Below are 20276 nucleotides of genomic sequence, written 5' to 3' on the forward strand. Positions count from 1 at the left end.
TTTTTTCAAACTTTTTTGTCTTTTTTCGTTTGTTTAGCAAAGAAGAAAAAACCCATTGGTGATTAACTACTTTAATACTGGGCAATTTCACCCCCTTCCTGCCCAGGCCAATTTTCAGTTTTCAGTGCTGTCACATTTTGAATGACAATTGCGCGGTCATGCAACACTGTACCCAAATAAAAAAAATTCCCCACAAATAGAGCTTTCTTTTGGTGGTATTTGATCACCTCTGTGGCTTTTATTTATTGCGCTATAAACAAAAGAGTGACAAGTTTGAAAAAAACACAATATTTTTTACTTTTTGCTATAATAAATATCCCAATTTACAAAAAAACAAGAACAATTTTTTTTCCTCAGTTTAGGCCAATGTGTATTCTTCTACATGTTTTTGGTAAAAAAATCGCAATAAGCGTATATTGATTGGTTTGCGCAAAAGTTATAGCTTCTACAAAATGGGGTATAGGTTTATGGCATTTTTATTTTTTTATGTTTTACTAGTAATGGCGGTGATCTGAGATTTTTATTGTGACTGTGACATTGCAGCGGACACATTAGACACTTTTGCCACTATTTTGGGACCATTCACATTTATACAGCGATCAGTGCTATAAAAAATGCACTGATTACTGTATAAATGTCACCTGCAGGGAAGGGGTTAACACTAGGGGGCGATTAAAGGGTTAACTGTTTTACCTAGGGAGTGATTATAACTGTAGGGGGAGGAAATCACAAGGGGAGGAGACTGATCAGTGTTCCTCTGTATTAGGAACACACGATTGGTCTCCTCTCCCCTGACAGGATGTGGATCTGTGTGTTTACACACACAGATCCACGTCCCGGCTCTTTTACCGGCAATCACAGGTGCCCGGCGGACGTCACGGCTGCCAGGCATGCACACTGGCTCCCTAGAGACGTGGCGCGTGCACGCCCCCTAGATGGCTGGGAAGCCCAGGACGTCATATGACGCTCTCCCCCAAAGAATGGGAGATCCCTCTTGCGGACGTCATTTGACTGTGGGCGGGATAGGAAGTGGTTAAATCCGACCAAAAGAAGCTCTATGTGTGTGGAACAAAATGATAAGTTTCATGTGTACAGTGTTACTTGTCATTCAAAGTGTGACAGCGCTGAAAGCGGAAAATTGGCCTGGGCAGGAAGGGGGTGAAATTGCCCAGTAGTAAAGTGGTTAAAAAAACTGGCCCCTAACTTTTTTAGCTGGCATCTAGATTCAAAGCAAATTTGTCAAGCCCTGCTATATAAATCAGCCATTAATTTTTTTATTTGCATGTGCTTTAACTTTAGTGCTGTGTGTTGTGATGTCAATCATTTTACTAAACTATTTGTATGCTGTAGTGTGCTGAAAAAAAAAGTCATTTAAAAGATTAAAACTTTTTTTGATCTTCATATGAATGAAACATTCAGTGGGGGATACTCTAGTCCATAAAAGGGTTAGGATTGACCCAAAAGAACTACTATGGCTCAAAATGTATATACATTTATATGGTCAAAATTAATATGGTCCAGAAACATTTAGACAGAATAAAGGTGAATAAGGTACCTGGACCTGATGGCTTACACCCCCAACGAGTTGAGCTGCGTTATTTCAAAATGATTGCTTCTACTTTTTAAAGGCCCTTTAACCACTTCAGCCCCGGAAGGATTCACCCCCCTTTCTGACTGAGCCATTTTTTGCGATCTGGAACTGCGTTGCTTTAACTGACAATTGTGCAGTCGAGCAATGCTGTACCCAAACAAAATTGATGTCTTTTTTTTTCCCCCCACAAATAGAGCTTTCTTTTAGGATATTTGATCACCTCTGCGGTTTTTATTTTTTGCTCTATAAACAAAAAACGAGCGACAATTTTGAAAAAACTAAATTACTCTAATAAATATTTTTGGTAAAAAAAAAACTCGCAATAAGCATACATTGATTGGTTTGCGCAAAAGTTATAGCGTCTACAAAATAGGGGATAGATTTATGGCATTTTTATTATTATTATTATTATTTTACTAGTGATGGCAGCTATCTTTTTATCGGGACTGCAACATTGTGGCACACAGATTAGACACTTTTGACACTTTTTTGAAACCATTGACATTTGTACAGCGATCAGTGCTATAAATAGTCACTAATTACTGTATAAATGTCACTGGCAGGGAAGGGGTTAACACTAGGGGTCGATCAAGGGGCTAAATGTGTTCCCTCACATTGTGTGTTCTGTGTTTGGGATTGTGTGTTCTGTGGAGGGATGGGGCTGACTGGGGGAGGAGACTGATCTGTGTTCCTATATACTAGGAACACACAATCTGTCTCCCCTGACAGGACAGGGATCTGTGTGTTTACAAACACAGGTCCACATTCCTGCTCTGTCATGAGCGATCGCGGCTGCCGGGCACGCGCATTGGCTCCTCAGTGACACGGCGTGCTTGCCCCCTATACCCCTTAAAGCGGCCGCCGTAGAGCTACAGCGATTTGCCCAAGGGAGCTATTCTGCCACCGTCAAATGGTGGGCGAGCAGTCAGCATGTGGTTAATGTCTGACTTGGTACCACAAGATCGGCACAAGGTCCGGTAGCTACAGACCGATTAGTTTAACTTCTATAGTTGGATAGATACTGGAAAGTTTATAAAAAGACCACTTAGAAGAATTTTGCTGAATAATAATAATTAGCATAGATTCAAGAAAGACCAAAATTGAAAAAAAAAAGTAATTACAATATACCTTTCTGTATGCTGATGCCACCAGCATAAGGATTGAAAATTGTTGATGTTAATTGATAAAGTTTAGTTCTGCTTTTATTGTAGCATGCAATGCCAAGCTTTAGTTTTTATAGGTGGTCTATACAGTCAACTTGGTGTAGAGGCTTTCACTTTCTGGTTATTACGAGGGCGGGGGACCTCTTTACATCTGGAGGAAAAGAGATTTAACCTCCACATACGCAAAAGCTTGTTCATACTGTGAAAATATCAAATAGACTCCTTCAAGCTCAGTAGATTGTTTTAAAAAAGTGCACGAAATATAACTTGAAACTAAATTTAAAAAGTAGGTAATCATACCAGAGATTAATGATCCAGGGAATATCTGATTGCCACTTGGGGGATCAGGAAGGAGTCCCCCCCCCCCCACTGGAGTAAATCGGACCAAACTTTATAGAGGTTTTTTTGCCTACTGGATCAGCTGTGGGTATAGGATTGTGTATAAAGGTTTTCTATTTTTTCAATTTTTTTTTTCCATTGGTTGAACTAGATGGACTTGTGTCTTTATTCAGTCTAACTATGTAACAAAGTAATAATGTTACTTTGTATTTCTTCTGAATTGTGTCTTAGTGATTCAGAGGAAATCCAAAGTAGCATTATTACTTGTTTGTATTTCTTTTTGACAGCAGCTGCTCCTCTTTTCTCTCCTCCTGCTGCATCACTTGTTGGGGTCAGAGTGGAAAAATGCCATCTGCAGCACAGCTCTATAGGGATAAATCCGTATCATTTGTCAGCAAACACAAAAACAGTCTTTTCCTTCTGCATCCATGCAGGCAAAACATAAAGCAGCTTCTTTTCAGCACAAAACAGTCTGTAAACACAGCTTGATGTGACTGCTACTTCAGCACAGATTTTAACATTCAGGAGAGAGTCCAAGACATGCTAGTGTTTCAGGAAGCCCGGTGTGTAGGATGCAGGCTTACAAACAGTTTTCTTCTTTTCTCAAGCATACCCCCCTCTGGGTTTACCTGTTGGATAGGCAGGACTGTAGGGGACATATTTACCCTCCCAAAGTAACCAGTGCCCCAGTCTGATTCTCCACATACTCTACAAGTCCCTGCTGTCATTTTGACAAGTGAGAATTGCCAGTAAAAGCCAATGGAAGCTGCAGAATGGTCAAAGGGGTGGATTACTGGCTGAAGTCTTGTATAAGTTATCAGCAGCCATTTGGCTGCCGTGTCACATCCACGGAGCCCCACAGATATATCAGATTGCTAGCTCACTGATCAGTGAAAAGATCAGTTGTTGTTAATACAATTGGTAGATCACAGAGCTGTGCACCTCTTCTTGGCTGCAAGCACCCTGATTGCAGGAGTGATTAATGATCTTGCATCAGAGCAGGATGATAGCTCAAAAAGTCATTACTTCTACGGCCTTATACAAACTGAATCCCATATGTGCAAGGCCTAAAGGCACAGGTAATATTTATCATGCACTTGCATTTTGAGGTCAATGTGTTAATTTCATGCTCCCAAGTCCTAGGTGCTTTTTTTTTAAATGGTAGTGGCTATTGGTCCCTGCACTGTTTTAAAATGCCAATCAGGAGTGCCATTCGGCTATCTTAATTGACAAATCAGCCATGTTCGATATCTGGGAACGCTGGATCAAATACTTGTCTGACCTCTTATGAAGTATCAGAGATCAGAAAGGTTCATATTATGGAGTGCACTTCTTTTCTCTCTGCACTCTTTCCTTCTTTTCTTTCCTTTCTCTCCTCTTTCTTTGGGTTTCCACCCTCTCTTTACTCTTCCTGCACTGCCAGATCCTGATACAGTGATCCATAGGATGTAATCTCTCTAGAGGTCCATGTGTTTGCAAGACTAGACAACAAACAATGACATGTCTCACCATTGCATGGTGATCTTGGGGAACCACCTGACTTCAAATCTGCTCACCTCTGCTCGTAGCACTACCCTTTTCACCGGGGAGTGGGAGTGGGTTTTGGTAAATGATTATGGATGATTTTCCAGATTGGTAACACATTTTAAAAATGACTCTCTTATTTTTTTTCAGCGCTTTGTCCCTAGATGCTTTGTAAGCCTAGCTACAAGGTTGGGCAGGGTGCTCTCCTTGCCTTTCTCTTGCTGCTGTTTGTCTCACGCAAATGTTCGGAGCTGATACAAGTGGCAGTTATCAAGCAGCCATCTCCTTTCTAAATGTGTTGCTAGAGGGATGTGGAGGGGGAGGGACGGCGCCCTGTTACACCTCTTAGCTAGGTTTACAAAGCACATAAGCACAGTGAGAGTTCTTTGTTAAAACTGCAAGACAAATTTATAAAACCACACTATGTGGAAGTTCCAGCTTTGTGTATCTGGTTTAGAGATGCAAGGAGGAAAATGTTTGGCTCACTGAAGAGAAATATTTCTTATTAAACTTCAGGCAAGTAATTACACATGTCACAAGTGCAGGTACTATTTATCAAACCACAATATATAAACACAACGTAATGTGCAATGGGACTATCTACAAAAGTCAAGCAATACGTTTCCTTTATATGTCTGTAGAAATATGTGCAAAACTCTTTCGCTGTACATGGACAAGGAAACATTCAGCAATTACAAGGATTAACATCTTCAAAACACACAACGGAATGCCAAAGACATACAACTCCAAACGACTTTATCAACAGGGAATCAAAAACACATTTTTCAAAACATTTGTTTTTTTCTGTGCTTTTCTGCAGTTGGCTTTATAATTATGTTGCAATCATATATGCAATATAATGTGTGTGTATGTATGTGTGTGTATGTATATATATATATATATATGTGTGTGTGTATATATATATATATATATAATTTTTTTTATTATATATATATATATTTTTTAAGTCCTTGAAACCCACTGTCTAGAATCATAGTTGGATGCACTGGCCTCACCACTGCAAAACAAGTACAGCGGTAATAAATAGGACAATGAGTTCCTTTTTCCATATACATCTTTGAAGATATCTGCAAAAGATAAATATTTTAAGGTCCCTAAATGTAAAATCCATCCTTCTGAGTATGTTTTATGTTGCACCCAAATTTATGTTGTAACATGAAATATGCCCCCCATCCAGAATCCACAGGTTCTGCTCCCTGCAGCATTCTGTTATAGCTGCACCCGAACATCTGCATCATTCATTCACGAGAATCTGTGAATGGAAAAACTACCATCTGGCACACCATAGCAGAGGGAATTGTAGTTCTTAATGAGGCACAAGTATGGTGACATAACTGCACTTGTAGTAAATTGATGTTTCCTCTAGACCATATGTGTCAAACACAAGGTCCACTGTCCGAATTTGAACCAGGCCATTTCATATGGCCCTCGCACCTCTCCTGCAGCTGTGGCCCTACTCCCACCTCTGCCCCCACCCCATCTCAGTAGTCAGAAGCTGAGAGGAGGACAGACCTCCGCCACCTGATCCTGTCCTTCATGTGCAGCTATGGAGAGGCTCACCTCTGTCACCTCCCCATCTTAGCAGTCATCAGAACTCCTACAGATCTCTCTATGCAGCCATAGCACCTCCTCCTCTCTGCCTCCCCTGGTCTCAGTATTCAGCAGACTTCAACTTCTGCTGGTCCTCCTCTAGACTTTTCACTTTCTGCTTCCCAGCTCTGCCCCAAGTCTCTTCCTGGCAGCACCAGCAATGTGATGTAAGAGGGGGCACTTGACATCTGATGAATGGGGGGGGGTTGGGGTGCTCTGGACATCTGCTTATAATTATGAGAATAATAAAATTCTATACTAGTTGAAAGGAGGGCAGCACACTGCTGATATCATCCACAAGAAACTTTATTGGAGTCTGCTCAGACAAAACACCATGGCAGATACAATTGGCTTTTAAAGGCAACCATAATACTGATGCCCCCCCTGATGAAATTAGTTTGACACCCCTGCTCTAGACCCATATCTGAAGGTCCTGGGTACAGAGCCACGACTAGAAGAAAAGTCTGCAAAGCAGACAAAGAGTCAAAGCATTGCTCCTGTGATTATGGTTACAATGCTTTGCAGGCTCCAATGCAAAAAAATAAAAAATGCACTTTTTTTTATTAACCAGTTTGTGGCCCATTTTGTTTTATTTTTAATTTTTTTTAAAAGGTAGAATTAGCACTTAACGTGCTACTAATCGCAGACATCAGTCTGTATATGCAGTAAAGCATGTTTGTCATACTCACTGTGGAACCTAAGGGGTTAATCTTCTGCATTGTGTATAAAAGGCTGTTTGATCTTGTCTTCTCTGATCCTCCTCTTCATACACAGTCCCCAATCTATCTGCTGATAGAGCAGAGCCTTGGGCACAGGCTGCACCTGCTCAGTTTGGTGTGTATTGCTAGAGAGTTTTTCTTTGTCTATGGAGAGTGCATGTGATCAGCACAGGGTCAATCAGCAGGGTCCAGACAGATGATCATGGGTCCTGCAGCCTCATAGGAAAATCAGGGGAGAATGAAAACTCCTCCTACAAGATTTAACCAGACACTGATAGAAATCACAAGACTGCTCTAAATGCTGATGAGAAAGGGTATTTAGCAGTTTATATTTACTAGAATAGTTGCATTTCCATGTTCTGTGTACTGTGGGAGACCAGATATAGTGAATGCAGGGTCCTGGATTTAGTAACACTTTAATGGACGAATTACACTGCACCTCTGTTGAAATGGGCATTGGAGGATTAAATGCCTTTTTGTAACCATATAGGTAGTGTTATATGAAGGGGAAAATGGGTGAAAATGGGGCTTCTTTTATACCTCGATTAGTAACTTTGTGAGTAGAACTTGTATATGTAAGCTGTTAAATATAATTTCAGGTACCGTTGTTGGCATTTCCTTTTGACAATTCTTATGTTTGTTCATCATGCTAAAGCATTGGCGTCTGTACCTTTCATTTACTAACCCAGAAGTAATATAGATGTAAGGAGTTCTCACTTTTTCTTTGACGTTTATTTGCTGCAGGCTTGTTTCTGGTCTGCAACTTAAAAATATTGAAGGCACCTATTAAAGGTGTTCATAAAAGATGAAAAGTGATTGAAGTCTGAACTAGGGCTGCTTTCACACTGAGGCGCTTTACAAGCACTACAGCGCTAAAAATAGCGCCTGCATAGCGTCTGTAAAGAGCCTGTCCTATGTCTCCAATGTGAAAGCCTAAGTTCTTTCACACTGGAGCGGTGTGCTGGCAGGACGGTAAAAAAAAGTCCTGCAAGCAGCATCTTTGCAGAGCTGTAGGAGCACTGTATACACTGCTCCTAAAGCGGCCCTGCCCATTGAAATGAATGGGGCAGCACCGCCAAACCGGTTTTAACCCATTTTCGGTCGCTAGTGACGGTAAAGCACCGCTAAAAATAGCAGCGGTTTACTGCCGACGCCCGCCCTAGTGTGAAAGTAGCCTAAGATTTCAGCTGATTTTTTTCTAGAGGATGAAATACTCTGATGTTACTGTTAACTTGATTTTACATAGAACCCTTCTGTTTACAAAACACAAAAGAAATCTGCGTGCCAAAGCTGCCACGCCTCTCCATGTCCTTGCTAGGCACATAAAAAACTGTTCCCAATGTCCTTTGTAACTTTTTTACCTTTATTGCAGCAACATGCAATGTACCTTGTTGTTTATTGCCTCAATATCTTACCTTACTCATCTCTCCTCTAACTCAAATTAATGAGGTTGAGTAACAAGGGCAGGAATATGCACCAAAGTCTGCTTTTAGTAGGATCCTGCTGTCTCTGGGGAACTCTGTCAAACTAGAGTGAGCATCACTAAATGATTAAACTGGCGGTCTGGATATAATTGTCACACAGTCTGGACCACATTTCAAGTTTGAGTGCCTGCCTTTCTCTGCACTGATTGGATGTTAGGACAGCTGGGTTCTTAACAACCAATGACATTGTGTGTGTGTCCTGACCCTGGCATCACAGGAGCGTGGAAGTATACCTTCCTCCATCCAGACCTGCAGTCTGTTCTTTTTCGTGGGTCCCACCTACCGCTTATCTGGAGCTAAAAGGTATCGGGGGAACTGTTATGGAGACACATGATATGAAGGGGCACTGTGAAGTAGACACATGATGTAAGGGGCCACTGAGTTGGGGACACCGGATGTAAGGGGTACACTGATGGGGAAATGTGATGTAAGGGGTCTTTTTAATAAGGATGAGCTCAGGCGTGCTCACAACTCCACATACCCGTGCCCGCCAGTTAGCTGACACTCCACAGTGCTAATCACAGGTAGTGAGACATTTCTTGATCTGTGCAGCTGGGGATTGGAAAATGTCTCACCGCCTGTGATTAGCGCTGCAGATTGTCAGCTTCCTGGGGATGCAGGCATGTGGAGTTACTTTTTAATGAGAACACCTGAACTTTGATGTAGACACCTGATCTAAGAGGGCACTTTGATGAGAACACCTGAAGTAAGGGGCATTTTGATGAGGACAACTAATGTAAAGGGTACTACGATTGAGACGCTGGTCTGTGAGTACCTGTGTACTGTCTTGTTGAGTATTAGTGTCAGGAAGCTAGTTGTTAGGTAATTTGGACTGGGTATAATCTCTAATCCTCATTAAATTAATAGGTATGATGCCCGGCGGGTGTGGAGAGGCGACTCGTTGTACATCTTGCAGCATGTATGCGTTCCTTGATCATCTGATCGAGGGCGAATACTGCTGTGCAAAATGTAAGCACATTGTTTCCCTGGAAGCCAAGGTTCTGAATCTGGGGAAGCAACTGTCAGCACTGAGAGGACCCTCCACACTAAAGGAGAGCCAGGAATGTTCACGGCAGGTGCTGGCAGGAGCCAGCACAGAGGTGGGTGGAGACAAAGAGGTGCAGGCACTAGCAAAGAGTAGATGGGTGACAGTCAGGAAGGGTAGAGGGGCAAGTGCCAGGGAGGCCGATCCAGGGCTGGAGCATCCCAATGAGTACGCTCCATTGAGTGACATTGGTGATCCCAGTCAGGGACCGGCACTGCTGGAGCTGAGGGACTCTCCTAGCTGCCAGGGGAAGAACTCCTCCAGTGAGGGGGGGGGGAGCAAAGGGAAAGAAAAGACAGATTTCAGTGGTAGGGGAACCAATTCTTAGAAGGACAGAGAGGGCAATCTGTAACAAAGACCTGAAGCGCCAAACTGTATGTTGTCTCTCGGGCGCTCGGGTTCGGCACATCACGGATCTGGTAGACAGATTACTGGGAGGGGCTGGGGATGACCCAGCTGTCATGGTGCACGTTGGCACCAATGACAAAGTCAGAGGCACATGGAGTGTCCTAAAGAATGATTTTAGGGACTTGGGAGCTAAATTGAGGAAAAGGACCTCCAAGGTAGTATTCTCAGGAATACTACCGGTACATTGAGCCACACCAGAAAGGCAGAGGGAGATTAGGGAAGTAAACAAGTGGCTGAAGAGCTAGTGTAGTAAGGAGGGGTTTGGGTTCCTGCAGGACTGGGACGACTTCTCAGTCGATAACCGGTACTATAGAAGAGATGGACTGCACCTAAATGAGGAGGGTGCAGATCAGCTGGGAATAAGGATGGCCAAAAAGTTAGAGAGGTTTTTAAACTAGGCTATGGGGGGAGGGTCCAAAGATAGAGATAGTCAGCTTGGAACATATTCCAGAGGGTAATATTAGGGGCATTAGTGGTAGGGTAACCAAAGCACATAAACCCAAGGTATGTATAGTAGCAAGTCCTGGTTGCAATCTCGGAACACCCAAGAGGATATTATGTGACCGGTCAAAATATATTAATGCATTAAAATGTTTGTTCACCAATGCCAGAAGTCTGCCAAGTAAGATAGGTGAGTTGGAAGCTCTGGTGCATCAGGAGAGCTATGATGTGATCTGTATTCCTGGCTATGCACTCTTTTGGAAAGACAAAGAAAAAGGAAAGGTGGAAGGGTCTGTCTGTATGTGAGAAGTGATCTCAAAGCAAATGTGAAAGAGGACCTGGTGGATGGAGAGTGTGATGAGTCTGAAGCACAGTAATGGCACTGCTGGGACAGTTAAAGTGCAAAAATGTATAAACCTATTACAGGACAATTTTATGGTCCAGTTTATTGAGGTCCCAACTAGGAATGATGCTCTGTTGGACCTGGTAATCTCAAACCATGCGGAGTGTATTACTAATGTTCAGATAAAGGAACACCTGGGTAGCAGTGACCATAACATGATTTCATTTGATGTTAGCTGTAAGCAAAAATCACATACGGGAAAGATAAAAACACTTAATTTCAAGAGAGCAAACTTTCCAAGCATGAGGGCTGCTCTCCAGGACTTAGACTGGGAGAGAATATTGGCATCAATGGGCACAGAACACAAATGGGAATTCTTCAAAAAAAGACTGTTTGTGATCTCACTGCAAAGTATATTCCCATGGGCAATAAGTTTAAAAGGCTAAAAATAAAACATATGTGGCTCACAGCCAAAGTTAAACAAGCTGTAAACTATAAAAAAGAGCTTTTTTTTAAAAATATAAAAATGAAGGAACTCTAGTGTGATTTAAATTTTACAAAGAATATAACAGAATATGTAAAAAGGAAATCAAGGATGCAAAAATTCAAAACGAAAGACAGATTGCAAAAGATAGTAGGACAAACCCCCAAGTTAATTCTTCAAGTATAGTAATAGTAAAAAAAGTCACCCCCCCTTCCGTTGCTGACTGGATCACAAGAGTGTCTAAAATAGCCGAGATGGAAGAACTAATCCATCAATCAAATGATACCCCAACTAAATTCTGGGGGACCTGGTCTTGCTGGCATCACTTTCGAGGTTCGGATGAGTGTCTTCACCTGTTAACCGGTTCCCCTCCGCCCTGAGGTGGGGAGCCCGGCGATTCCCAATTTTTCTTATGTTTCCTTTTATTTTTTTATTTTTTCCTCTTTTTGCTTACCGGTTAATGGTATACAGATTATCTTTTATGAAGACCTGAATCTTCTGTTGCCTTTTTTGAAGTTTCAGGACACTTTTCTCCTTCCCTTGACCATTGACTCTTATTAATTCTTTCATCATTTATTTGAATATGACTTTATTGTCTTTCCTACTATGATATAGACTATTATATACTTGGCGATTTCAAGCTACTGTTCGCCTCTGTTTTATAATATAAGGTCAAAATGTGCTATATTGTATTCATTATATTTTGCTCTTCTATGCAATGTTGTTGTATATTATTGACTATTTTCTTCAATAAAAGCTTTTTGGAAAAAAAAAAAAAAAAGTCAAGTCTGAGCATGTAGGCCCTTTACAAAATAATCTGGAGTGGGTGACTAGGTACAAAGAGAAAGCTAATTTATTAAATACTTTCTTCAGCTCTGTGTATACAAAGGAACATGGGGGAGCTCATGTCCATAATGGGGGTGGTAGTGACACAGCCCCAAATCCACAATGGATCAAAAGTGATATGGTACAGAAATATTGTGACAGAATAAAGGTGGATAAAGCATCTGGACCTGATGGCATCCACCCACGGATCCTAAAAGAATTGAGCTGTGTAATTTCAAAGCCATTGTATCTAATTTTTAGGGACTCATGACAGGAATAGTACCACTGGATTGGCGCAGGGCCAATGTGGTGCCTATATTTAAAAAGGGAACAAAGTATTTACCAAGTAAATATAGACCTGTTAGTTTAACTTCTATAGTTGGGAAGATACTGGAGAGATTAATAGAAGACCACATAGATGAGTTCTTGCAGGAAAAAATATTTTAAGCAACAGGCAGCATGGATGCATGAAAGTCAGAAGTTGTCAGACAAACCTGATTTCTTTTTATGAGGAAGTAAATAAAACCTTGGACAGAGGGGTGGCGGTGGATGTGGTATACTTGGATTTTGCAAAAGCATTCGATACAGTTCCGCACACACGTGTGTAAGGTAAAGTCTACAGGCCTGCAAATATCAGTTTGTAAATGGATAGAAAACTGGCTAAAAGACAGAATTCAGAGAGTAGTGGTTAATGATTCTTACTCTGAATGTTCTAAAGTTATCAGTGGTGTACCCCAAGGTTCAGTGCTGGGACCCTTACTTTTTAATATCTTTATAAATATCTTAGGGTCTGGGATCAAAAGTAACATTTCCGTCTTTGCAGATCATTTTGCCCCTGTTCAAATCATTAGTAAGACCTCATCTGGAATATGCAGTTCAGTTTTGGGCACCAGTTCTCAAAAAGGATATCAGGGAACTGGAGAAAGTGCAGAGAAGGGCAACCAAACTGATAAGAGGCATGGAGGAGCTCATCTATGAGCAAAGATTAGATGAACTGCATTTATTCACTCTTGATAAGAGGAGATTAAGGGGGATATGATCAACGTGTACAAATATATAAGGGGTCCATATAGTGAACTTGGTGTTGAGTTATTCACTTTACAGTCAACAAAGAGGACAAGGGGGCACTCTTTACGTCTAGAGGAAAAGAGATTTCATCTCCAAATACAGAAAGGTTTCTTCACAGTAAGAGCTGTGAAAATGTGGAATAGACTCCCTGCAGATGTGGTTCTGGCCAGCTCAGTAGGTTGCTTTAAGAAAGGTCTGGATTATTTCCTAAGTGTACATATACAGTGAATATAACTGGGTACTAACATTTAGCCCCTGTACACACGGTCGGAGATTTCCACAACCAAATCCGTCGGATTTTGCCCATCGGATTTTGTCCGTCGGATCTTGTCCGAAACTGTTGCATACACACGGTCGGACAAAGTTGGCGAAAAATCCGATCTTTCAGAACGTGATGACATAATTTCGTTACGACAGGACTACGTTCAGGCTAGTAGCCAATAGCTTTGATGTAGGAATTTGATCTGAGCATGCGTGGCACTTGGTCCGATCAAAATTCTCTACACATGATCGGAGTATGTCCGATCGGCCCAGTTGGTCGGGAAATATTTCCAACATGTTGGAAAATTGGGTCCGACGGATATTCTGACGGAATCAGTCCGATGCATACCACACACAGTCGGATTATCCGACGACGCGGTCCGATAGGACACATTCCGACGGATTCTCCGACCGTGTGTACAAGGGCTTATAGGTAAAGTTGATCCGGGGAAAATCCGATTGCCTCTCGTGGTATCAGGAAGGAATTCTTTTCCCTGCTTTAGCAAATTGGATCATGCTTGCTGGGGTTTTTTGCCTTCCTCTGGATCAACTGTGAGTATAGAATTGGGTATATGGGATTGTATGATATTATAATTTTTTTTTTGTGGTTGAACTGGATGGACTTGTGTCTTTTTTCAACCTGACCAACTATGTAACTAGCTATGTAACTATGATGTAAAAGTGCAATCTGATGAGGACACCTGATGTAAGGGGGTACTGTGATGGGGGCACCTAATGTAAGAGGGCACTCTAAAAATTGCCAATAAATATTATCAAAAAGCTATGGAAAATGTACATTGCTTATTTTTTATACACATAAAATTATTATAAATACTCCTGGATTTGGGGATAGGAGATGTCTGGAAAACTGGAGTAAGCCATTTTAGTTTGCTTGTCATAGTGACCCCCATTCCCTCATTTTTGGCCTTGATTCAGACATGAAAAGTGAGGGGAATAATTCAAATGGGATCACAAAACCGCAACAAAAAAGCAGGTTTGCCCTTAGGCAGCTTTAACTGAAAATACACTATATCATTAATGTACCCTTGTCTGATCAATTTTCAGATCAGTTACAGGAGTTCTTGGTAATTTCCACAAGTTTAATATTATTAATCTCATCAGGCTTTAGAGAGACCGGGGGGGTTATTTACTAAAGGAAAATCCACTTTGCACTGCAAGCGCACTTGGAAGTAAAGTCGCCGTAGATCCGAGGGGGACATGCAAGGAAAATAAAAAAACAGCATTTTAGCTTGCATGTGATTGAATGATAAAATCAGGAGAGCTTCCACTGATTTCAGATCTACCCCTTAGATTTAGAGCGACTGCACTTTCAAGTGCTCTTGCAGTGCAAAAAGGTAATAAAACGAAGCAGTGGCGGCTGATGTTTTATTTTATTTTGGGGGGGGGGGGGGCAAAAATCAGACAGGCTGGTTGTATACAAGTCTATCAATAGATCAAATTGTACACAGCTAGCTAGCCCATACATGGATCGAAATTTGGCCAGCACCTGCTGAACTGGCTGAATTTTGATCCATGTATGGCTGGCTAGCATCAACCCATATTTCATTCAAGGTAGTCCCATAGTCTAAACAGTCATAAACTAACACTATAAAAAGTCCCATGCATTTGATTATTACTGGATTTAGTAATGACTCACACCTGTAGCAGATGATGCAAGTCTGAAAAGTAGGGTCGCCCACCGTTAGTATCATCCGAAAGAAACTTTATTGTGGAATGTGGACTGTTCAGATAGTACATGGTTCTGCCATGGTGTTCTGTCGGAGAAAGGTTTCTTGTGGATGATCTAAGCGGTGTGCGACCCTTCTTTTCAACTGGCATAGAATTATAGTATTCTCTTTTCAATCATTTTATTGGAATTTTCAAGAGAACGGGTAAGTACAAAATCATTTTCTTCAGCCCATCACAGCATACAGTACTGGGTACATAAGATTAATTGTAGTATTCTCTCGTAATTATAAGCTGATGTCCAAAGCACCCCACTCCCCCTTACATCAGATGCCAAGAGCCCCCCGCTATCAGAAGTCAGGAGTTCTCCACCCTCCCTTACATCATATTGTATCTCCTTACATTGTGCTGCTGGGAAGAAGCTGGGGGTGTAGCTGGGTCGCAGAAAGGGCGGGGTCTGAAGGGGGACCAGATGAGGGCTAAAGTCAGCTGCCGGAATCTGCTGAATGCTAAAAACAGGGAATGCGGGGACAAGGAGGTTCTGTGGCTGCAGAGAGAGCTAGTCTGATTCTGTCCTCCTCTCTGTTGCCTACTGCTGAAAAGGGTACAGCAAAAATGTCTCCCATGGGACGTTGTTGCAGCAATAGGAATCACACAAATTTATAAAAGTAGAAAATCTTTATTATTCAGGAAAGTTAAAATTGCTGGTCTCAACAATCCATATCCTATTCTGATGATAAATATCATCTCATGCTGACCTCACAGGGAGTAGAGATAATCAAAACTTAATTATAAAAATTGCATATATACCAGAAGCTCCCTGCTGAAAAGGAAGGGGGCGCAGAGATGAGCCTCTCTGTGGCAGCACAGAGAAGAGTAGTATCTGGCAGAGGAGTTCTGTCCTTCTCTTTGCTGCCAACTGCTGAGACAAGATGGGGAGGAGATGAGGGGGGTTCCGCAGTTGCAGGAGAGGTGTGAAGGTCACGTGAAATAGCCTAAAGGGATGTATTCGGCCTGCGAGCCTTTTGTTTGAGTCGTGCATTATACAGTGTAAAATCCACCTTTAAATTAAGTCAATGACTTCCTGGGTTATATTTACTATTTATATAAATATATATATCTCTATGACCTGGGTGCCTCTGCTACCTGTGTGTTTTTTTTTTTTATAATAAATGCTGTTACTGTTAACCACTCCAGCAACTTTTGGAAATATATGTCATTTTTCATTTTTAATTTACAGATGCTATAAGAGAGGTTAGAAAGTACTCTTCAAGCCCAACAATTGACAAGGGCGCAGCCCTTCCTTCTAGTTCTTATGATCACATCCATATGAAGCTTTTCAGATCCCAGCGGAATCTGTACATCTCTGGATTTTCTCTGTTTCTGTGGCTGTAAGTGTTTCATGCAAAACTGCATTCTTTTTTTTTTTTTAATATGGAGTGGGACAGGAAGAAGCTGAAAGGGGAAGCCGTAGGAGAGTGGATGTATGGTATTACTCACCGAATAAAGTGTACATGAACAGAACATTTTATGGTGCCTAAAGGAAAAGTCTATGTTTTAAAAGTATTGCTGTTTAAGGACATTGTGTAACACATCCATATGGCTATACATGTTGTTATCCGTTACGTAACTGGGTTTTTATTGCTTCTACCTGTGTATGGTGACTAGCAGTATAGTATACCTGCACTGATATGTCTAATCAAAGTTTTTCAGTAGACAGGAAGGAGTAGCAACAGAGTATAGGAATCCCTGGTGAGGGTTAATGTATATATTTTATAGCTAAATGTTTTGCCTGAGAACTTTTCAATAAATTAAAGGATGCATAGAACTCTCCTTCTGATAAGTACATTGAATAAATATTTGGAAACATTGCCTGTCTATGAATAGTTATCGTTGCATGTTTTGTAGCGTTCTGCGTCGTGTTATATCTCTGATAAATCAGCTGGCATCGGTGATGGATGACAATGATGCTTTGCAAACACAAGTAGAGAAGATCAACGAAACTGGCAAAAAGCACATGGAAGACAATGATGAACTAAAAAAGGTAAATTGCTTTTGAATTTTCTCTTCTTAGACATTGTTTACATGGATGATAGTGTCTACATACCCCCCCCCCCCCCCCCCCAAAAAAAAGTGTATTTGCAGTGCCCTCAGCATGTACTGTAAAAATGTGGCAGGAATTATTCCTTCCTTGTACATGCATGTAAAGCAGATAAGAAGCTGAAATCTTTAATGTAATGTGGTGCCAGTTCTGTGACAGTACATCACTGGGAATGATGCTACTGTATGGAGTCATGTTTTGCTGCAGAACTTGAACCACTTTTGGGAGTGAGGCAGTGGCCTTGGCTGAGATAGACAACAGTTATTCTGACGTGTTCCATTAAGCCACAACCCTTGGATGGTGTTGGATTTTCACACCTTAGGCACCTTTATTGTTATTGTAATGTAAAGACAGTAGTGGTTAACCAAACCTGTCAGCCTTTATCTTTTAAAACTGATATCCTTGCCAAGAGTATGCACCACAAGGTTTTTGTTTTTACCTTTAAGACAGAAAATATGTTGCACAATAAGTAAGCTTTCTTTCATTGTATAGATTTTGGATTCAAATAAAGTTGGAAAAAATGAAAAGGCTATTAAAGCAGAAAACGAAAAGCTAAAAAAAGAAATTGAAGATGGGAAAGGAGAATTAAAGAGACTGTCGGAAGGTGAGTCATGTTGGAGGAAATATTTGGATTTTTTTAGAATTTTTTAAATCTTTCAAGAATAATGTAAAAAGGGTATTTCCAGCTTACTGTTGCTATAAAATTTTTTGTAGCCTTTAGGTAAAATAAATATACAACAATAATAACTACGACTGTTTTCATTGTTGATTATATACTCAGCACAGGGTATCTGTAGCTACTCCTCTTACTTTTTTTGCACATTGTTAGATAATATTTGGCAAAATTTACACATGCAGATTTGAGAATAAATCATGCAAATAACCTACTACTTAACACAGCTTGACAGCTTTGCAAAACATATTATACATGTCTTTGCCGTGTCCCAATCTATTAAACACCTCATCAGTTTTTAAATCAAATTGATAAGACAGAATCTCTCTGTGTATATCAAAGAAAATGAATAAGCTATTACACTAACTAGAACCCAACTGTCATTTAACAGGGCACATATGAGGGTCAGGAGCATGGTAGGGAACACCAGGTGGAGTGGATGCAGCTCCTTTCAGATTAGGTCTTGAGATCCTAATGCACATATAAAAAAAATCTAGGTATAGGATGGTTTGATAAAGGGGCGCTTCTATTTTCCCTAAAACATGTAGCCACACCCCCTCCACTTCCTGTCATCATCACCCTGCCGAGAGAGGTGCTGTTTGGAGCCATAGCCATCTTGCTACTTCTGGAAGCCTCTGTTGCTAATGTTCCAACCAAAGCCAGCTGTACTTCCACAAAGAACTCTGCTTCTGCCAGCCACATTCCTGCAGAGCTCTGCAGTCTCTTGGTGATCCTTTGGAGGTCAATATGGCTTTTGACAAGCCTTTATCCACCTTTAACTAGTGAGAGTGCATTTTTATCATCTTTTACTATTTTTAATGTGCTACACCGAGATGGAGACACCCTCTTGTGTATTTCTCTTTTTATATGTTTGTCATTTTTACAAATTCCTTGTCCCTTGCACCTTCTGTAAAATTCTAATTACCCATTTACAGAAAACCAATAATGCAGGAACATGTACTATAGGCTGCCAATGTTGGCCCATCCTTCTGTAAATACTAGTTGTCTGTCATGGCATGCTGATTTAATACTTTTCCACAAAGAATTTTATAATGTTTCCAAATTAACAGTAAGAAAATACAAGATTACAGAAAAACATTAATCTGTACAGCGCCTCTTGATCCATCAAAATAACCTTACATATAGTCGTCTGTAAGCAGCAGTTGTAGTAATTAAGCAAAACAAGTTTCAGACACTAAGTTGCCAGAGATGAAGTCGTAGCGTTTAGGTACACGCCTGTTGTCAAGCTTGCTCAAAATGGCCTTGCGCCCCATGGTCACCATTAACTGTTGCGCCCCTGATAGCCATGGCGCACCTGAGTGCTAGTAATTCCTATAAAATAGCGAGAACTGAGGGGGGGGATGGGATCCGGGAACTCCAGAGAAAAAAATGGGGGGGGGGGAGGAACCAGCTAGGACTTAGAGGGGAAAGATACTGAGGTAGAGGGGAGAAAGCTTGGATAAGCCCTCGAATGGGTTGGGGGTGGGTCAACCACCAGCTACCCTCTCCGTCCCGGTGAAGCCAAAGGGGAGGCACCACTATACTCCAGGGCTGCAGCTATGTCCAGATAGACAGTGCTGCAAGCACTGCCCACATGGGGAATGCCAGTTGGGTAACATATCCACTTGCAGGGTATCACTGTCTCCTAGGTTTGCATCAACGCAAGGTATCTATGGGAAGATTTAAAAGTCCGCCACGCTCCCCAGACTGCAGAAAAGCGATCAATCCTGTCCTGCGCTATATGAATCAGCTCCTCCATCGCTTCTATACGATTACTGCGAAGAAACCCGCTTTTAATCGAGGGAGGGGACACAGATCTCCAAAGTACCGGAATACAAAGCCTAGCAGCATTGGTCATATGCATCGCCAAAGATTTACAATATTTCTTCTGAGGAATGTTCGATAAGTGTAATAAATATTGAGCAGGGGTGAACTCCAAAGCCAAGGGTGAAACCTCAGAAATTACCTTACGAACCTCCCTCCAATAGGGCTGAATCAGAGGGCAACCCCACCAAATGTGAAGAAGGGTACCTGACCCTTGTCCGCATCTCCAACATTGATCAGGGACCGTCGGAAAGATCCTATGGAGCAAATCTGGAGTTTTATACCATCTCATCTTTAATTTGTAACCATTTTCCTGTGTGTTTACATTTAGGGACCCCTTATGAATATATAGATGTATACGGTCCCACTCTTTATCCGTGATCTCCTGGTCCAGCACTGACCCCCAGAAGACCCAATCCGGGCTCCTGCCAGGGTGCTGAGTCTTAAACATAGAAGCATACAAAGCCGAGATCACGTGATTCTGGGGAGTCGTGCTGGAGCACAGAGCCTCAAATACAGTAGGCTCTGTCAAGTATCCCGGTCTCCTCCCTGGGTCATCTAAGAAATGTTTCAACTGTATATAGGGCCAAAACGGGAACGTCTTGGTGTTGGATAGCTTGGCCAAGTCCTGATGACTCAAGAACCTGCCCCTCCTAAAGAATTGTTTCGCCACCATCTCTGTAAAT

At 41.5% G+C, this 20276-nt stretch overlaps 1 protein-coding gene across 2 annotated transcripts in view; it reads left to right on the plus strand.

The window, feature by feature from the left end:
- Nucleotides 1–20276, plus strand: part of BCAP29 (B cell receptor associated protein 29) — a 110425-nt gene that overhangs the window by 59881 nt on the left and 30268 nt on the right. For both annotated transcript variants that reach the window (XM_077472444.1, XM_077472445.1), the window contains exons 4-6: nucleotides 16233–16383; nucleotides 16901–17036; nucleotides 17586–17697. In XM_077472444.1, the coding sequence (XP_077328570.1) occupies nucleotides 16233–16383; nucleotides 16901–17036; nucleotides 17586–17697 (399 nt within the window). The remainder of the gene's footprint in view (nucleotides 1–16232; nucleotides 16384–16900; nucleotides 17037–17585; nucleotides 17698–20276) is intronic.

Source organism: Lithobates pipiens, unplaced genomic scaffold, assembly GCF_037356315.1.
Source record: "Lithobates pipiens isolate NorthernLeopardFrog02 unplaced genomic scaffold, aLitPip1_a1.2 Scaffold_8, whole genome shotgun sequence".
NCBI lineage: Eukaryota > Metazoa > Chordata > Amphibia > Anura > Ranidae > Lithobates > Lithobates pipiens.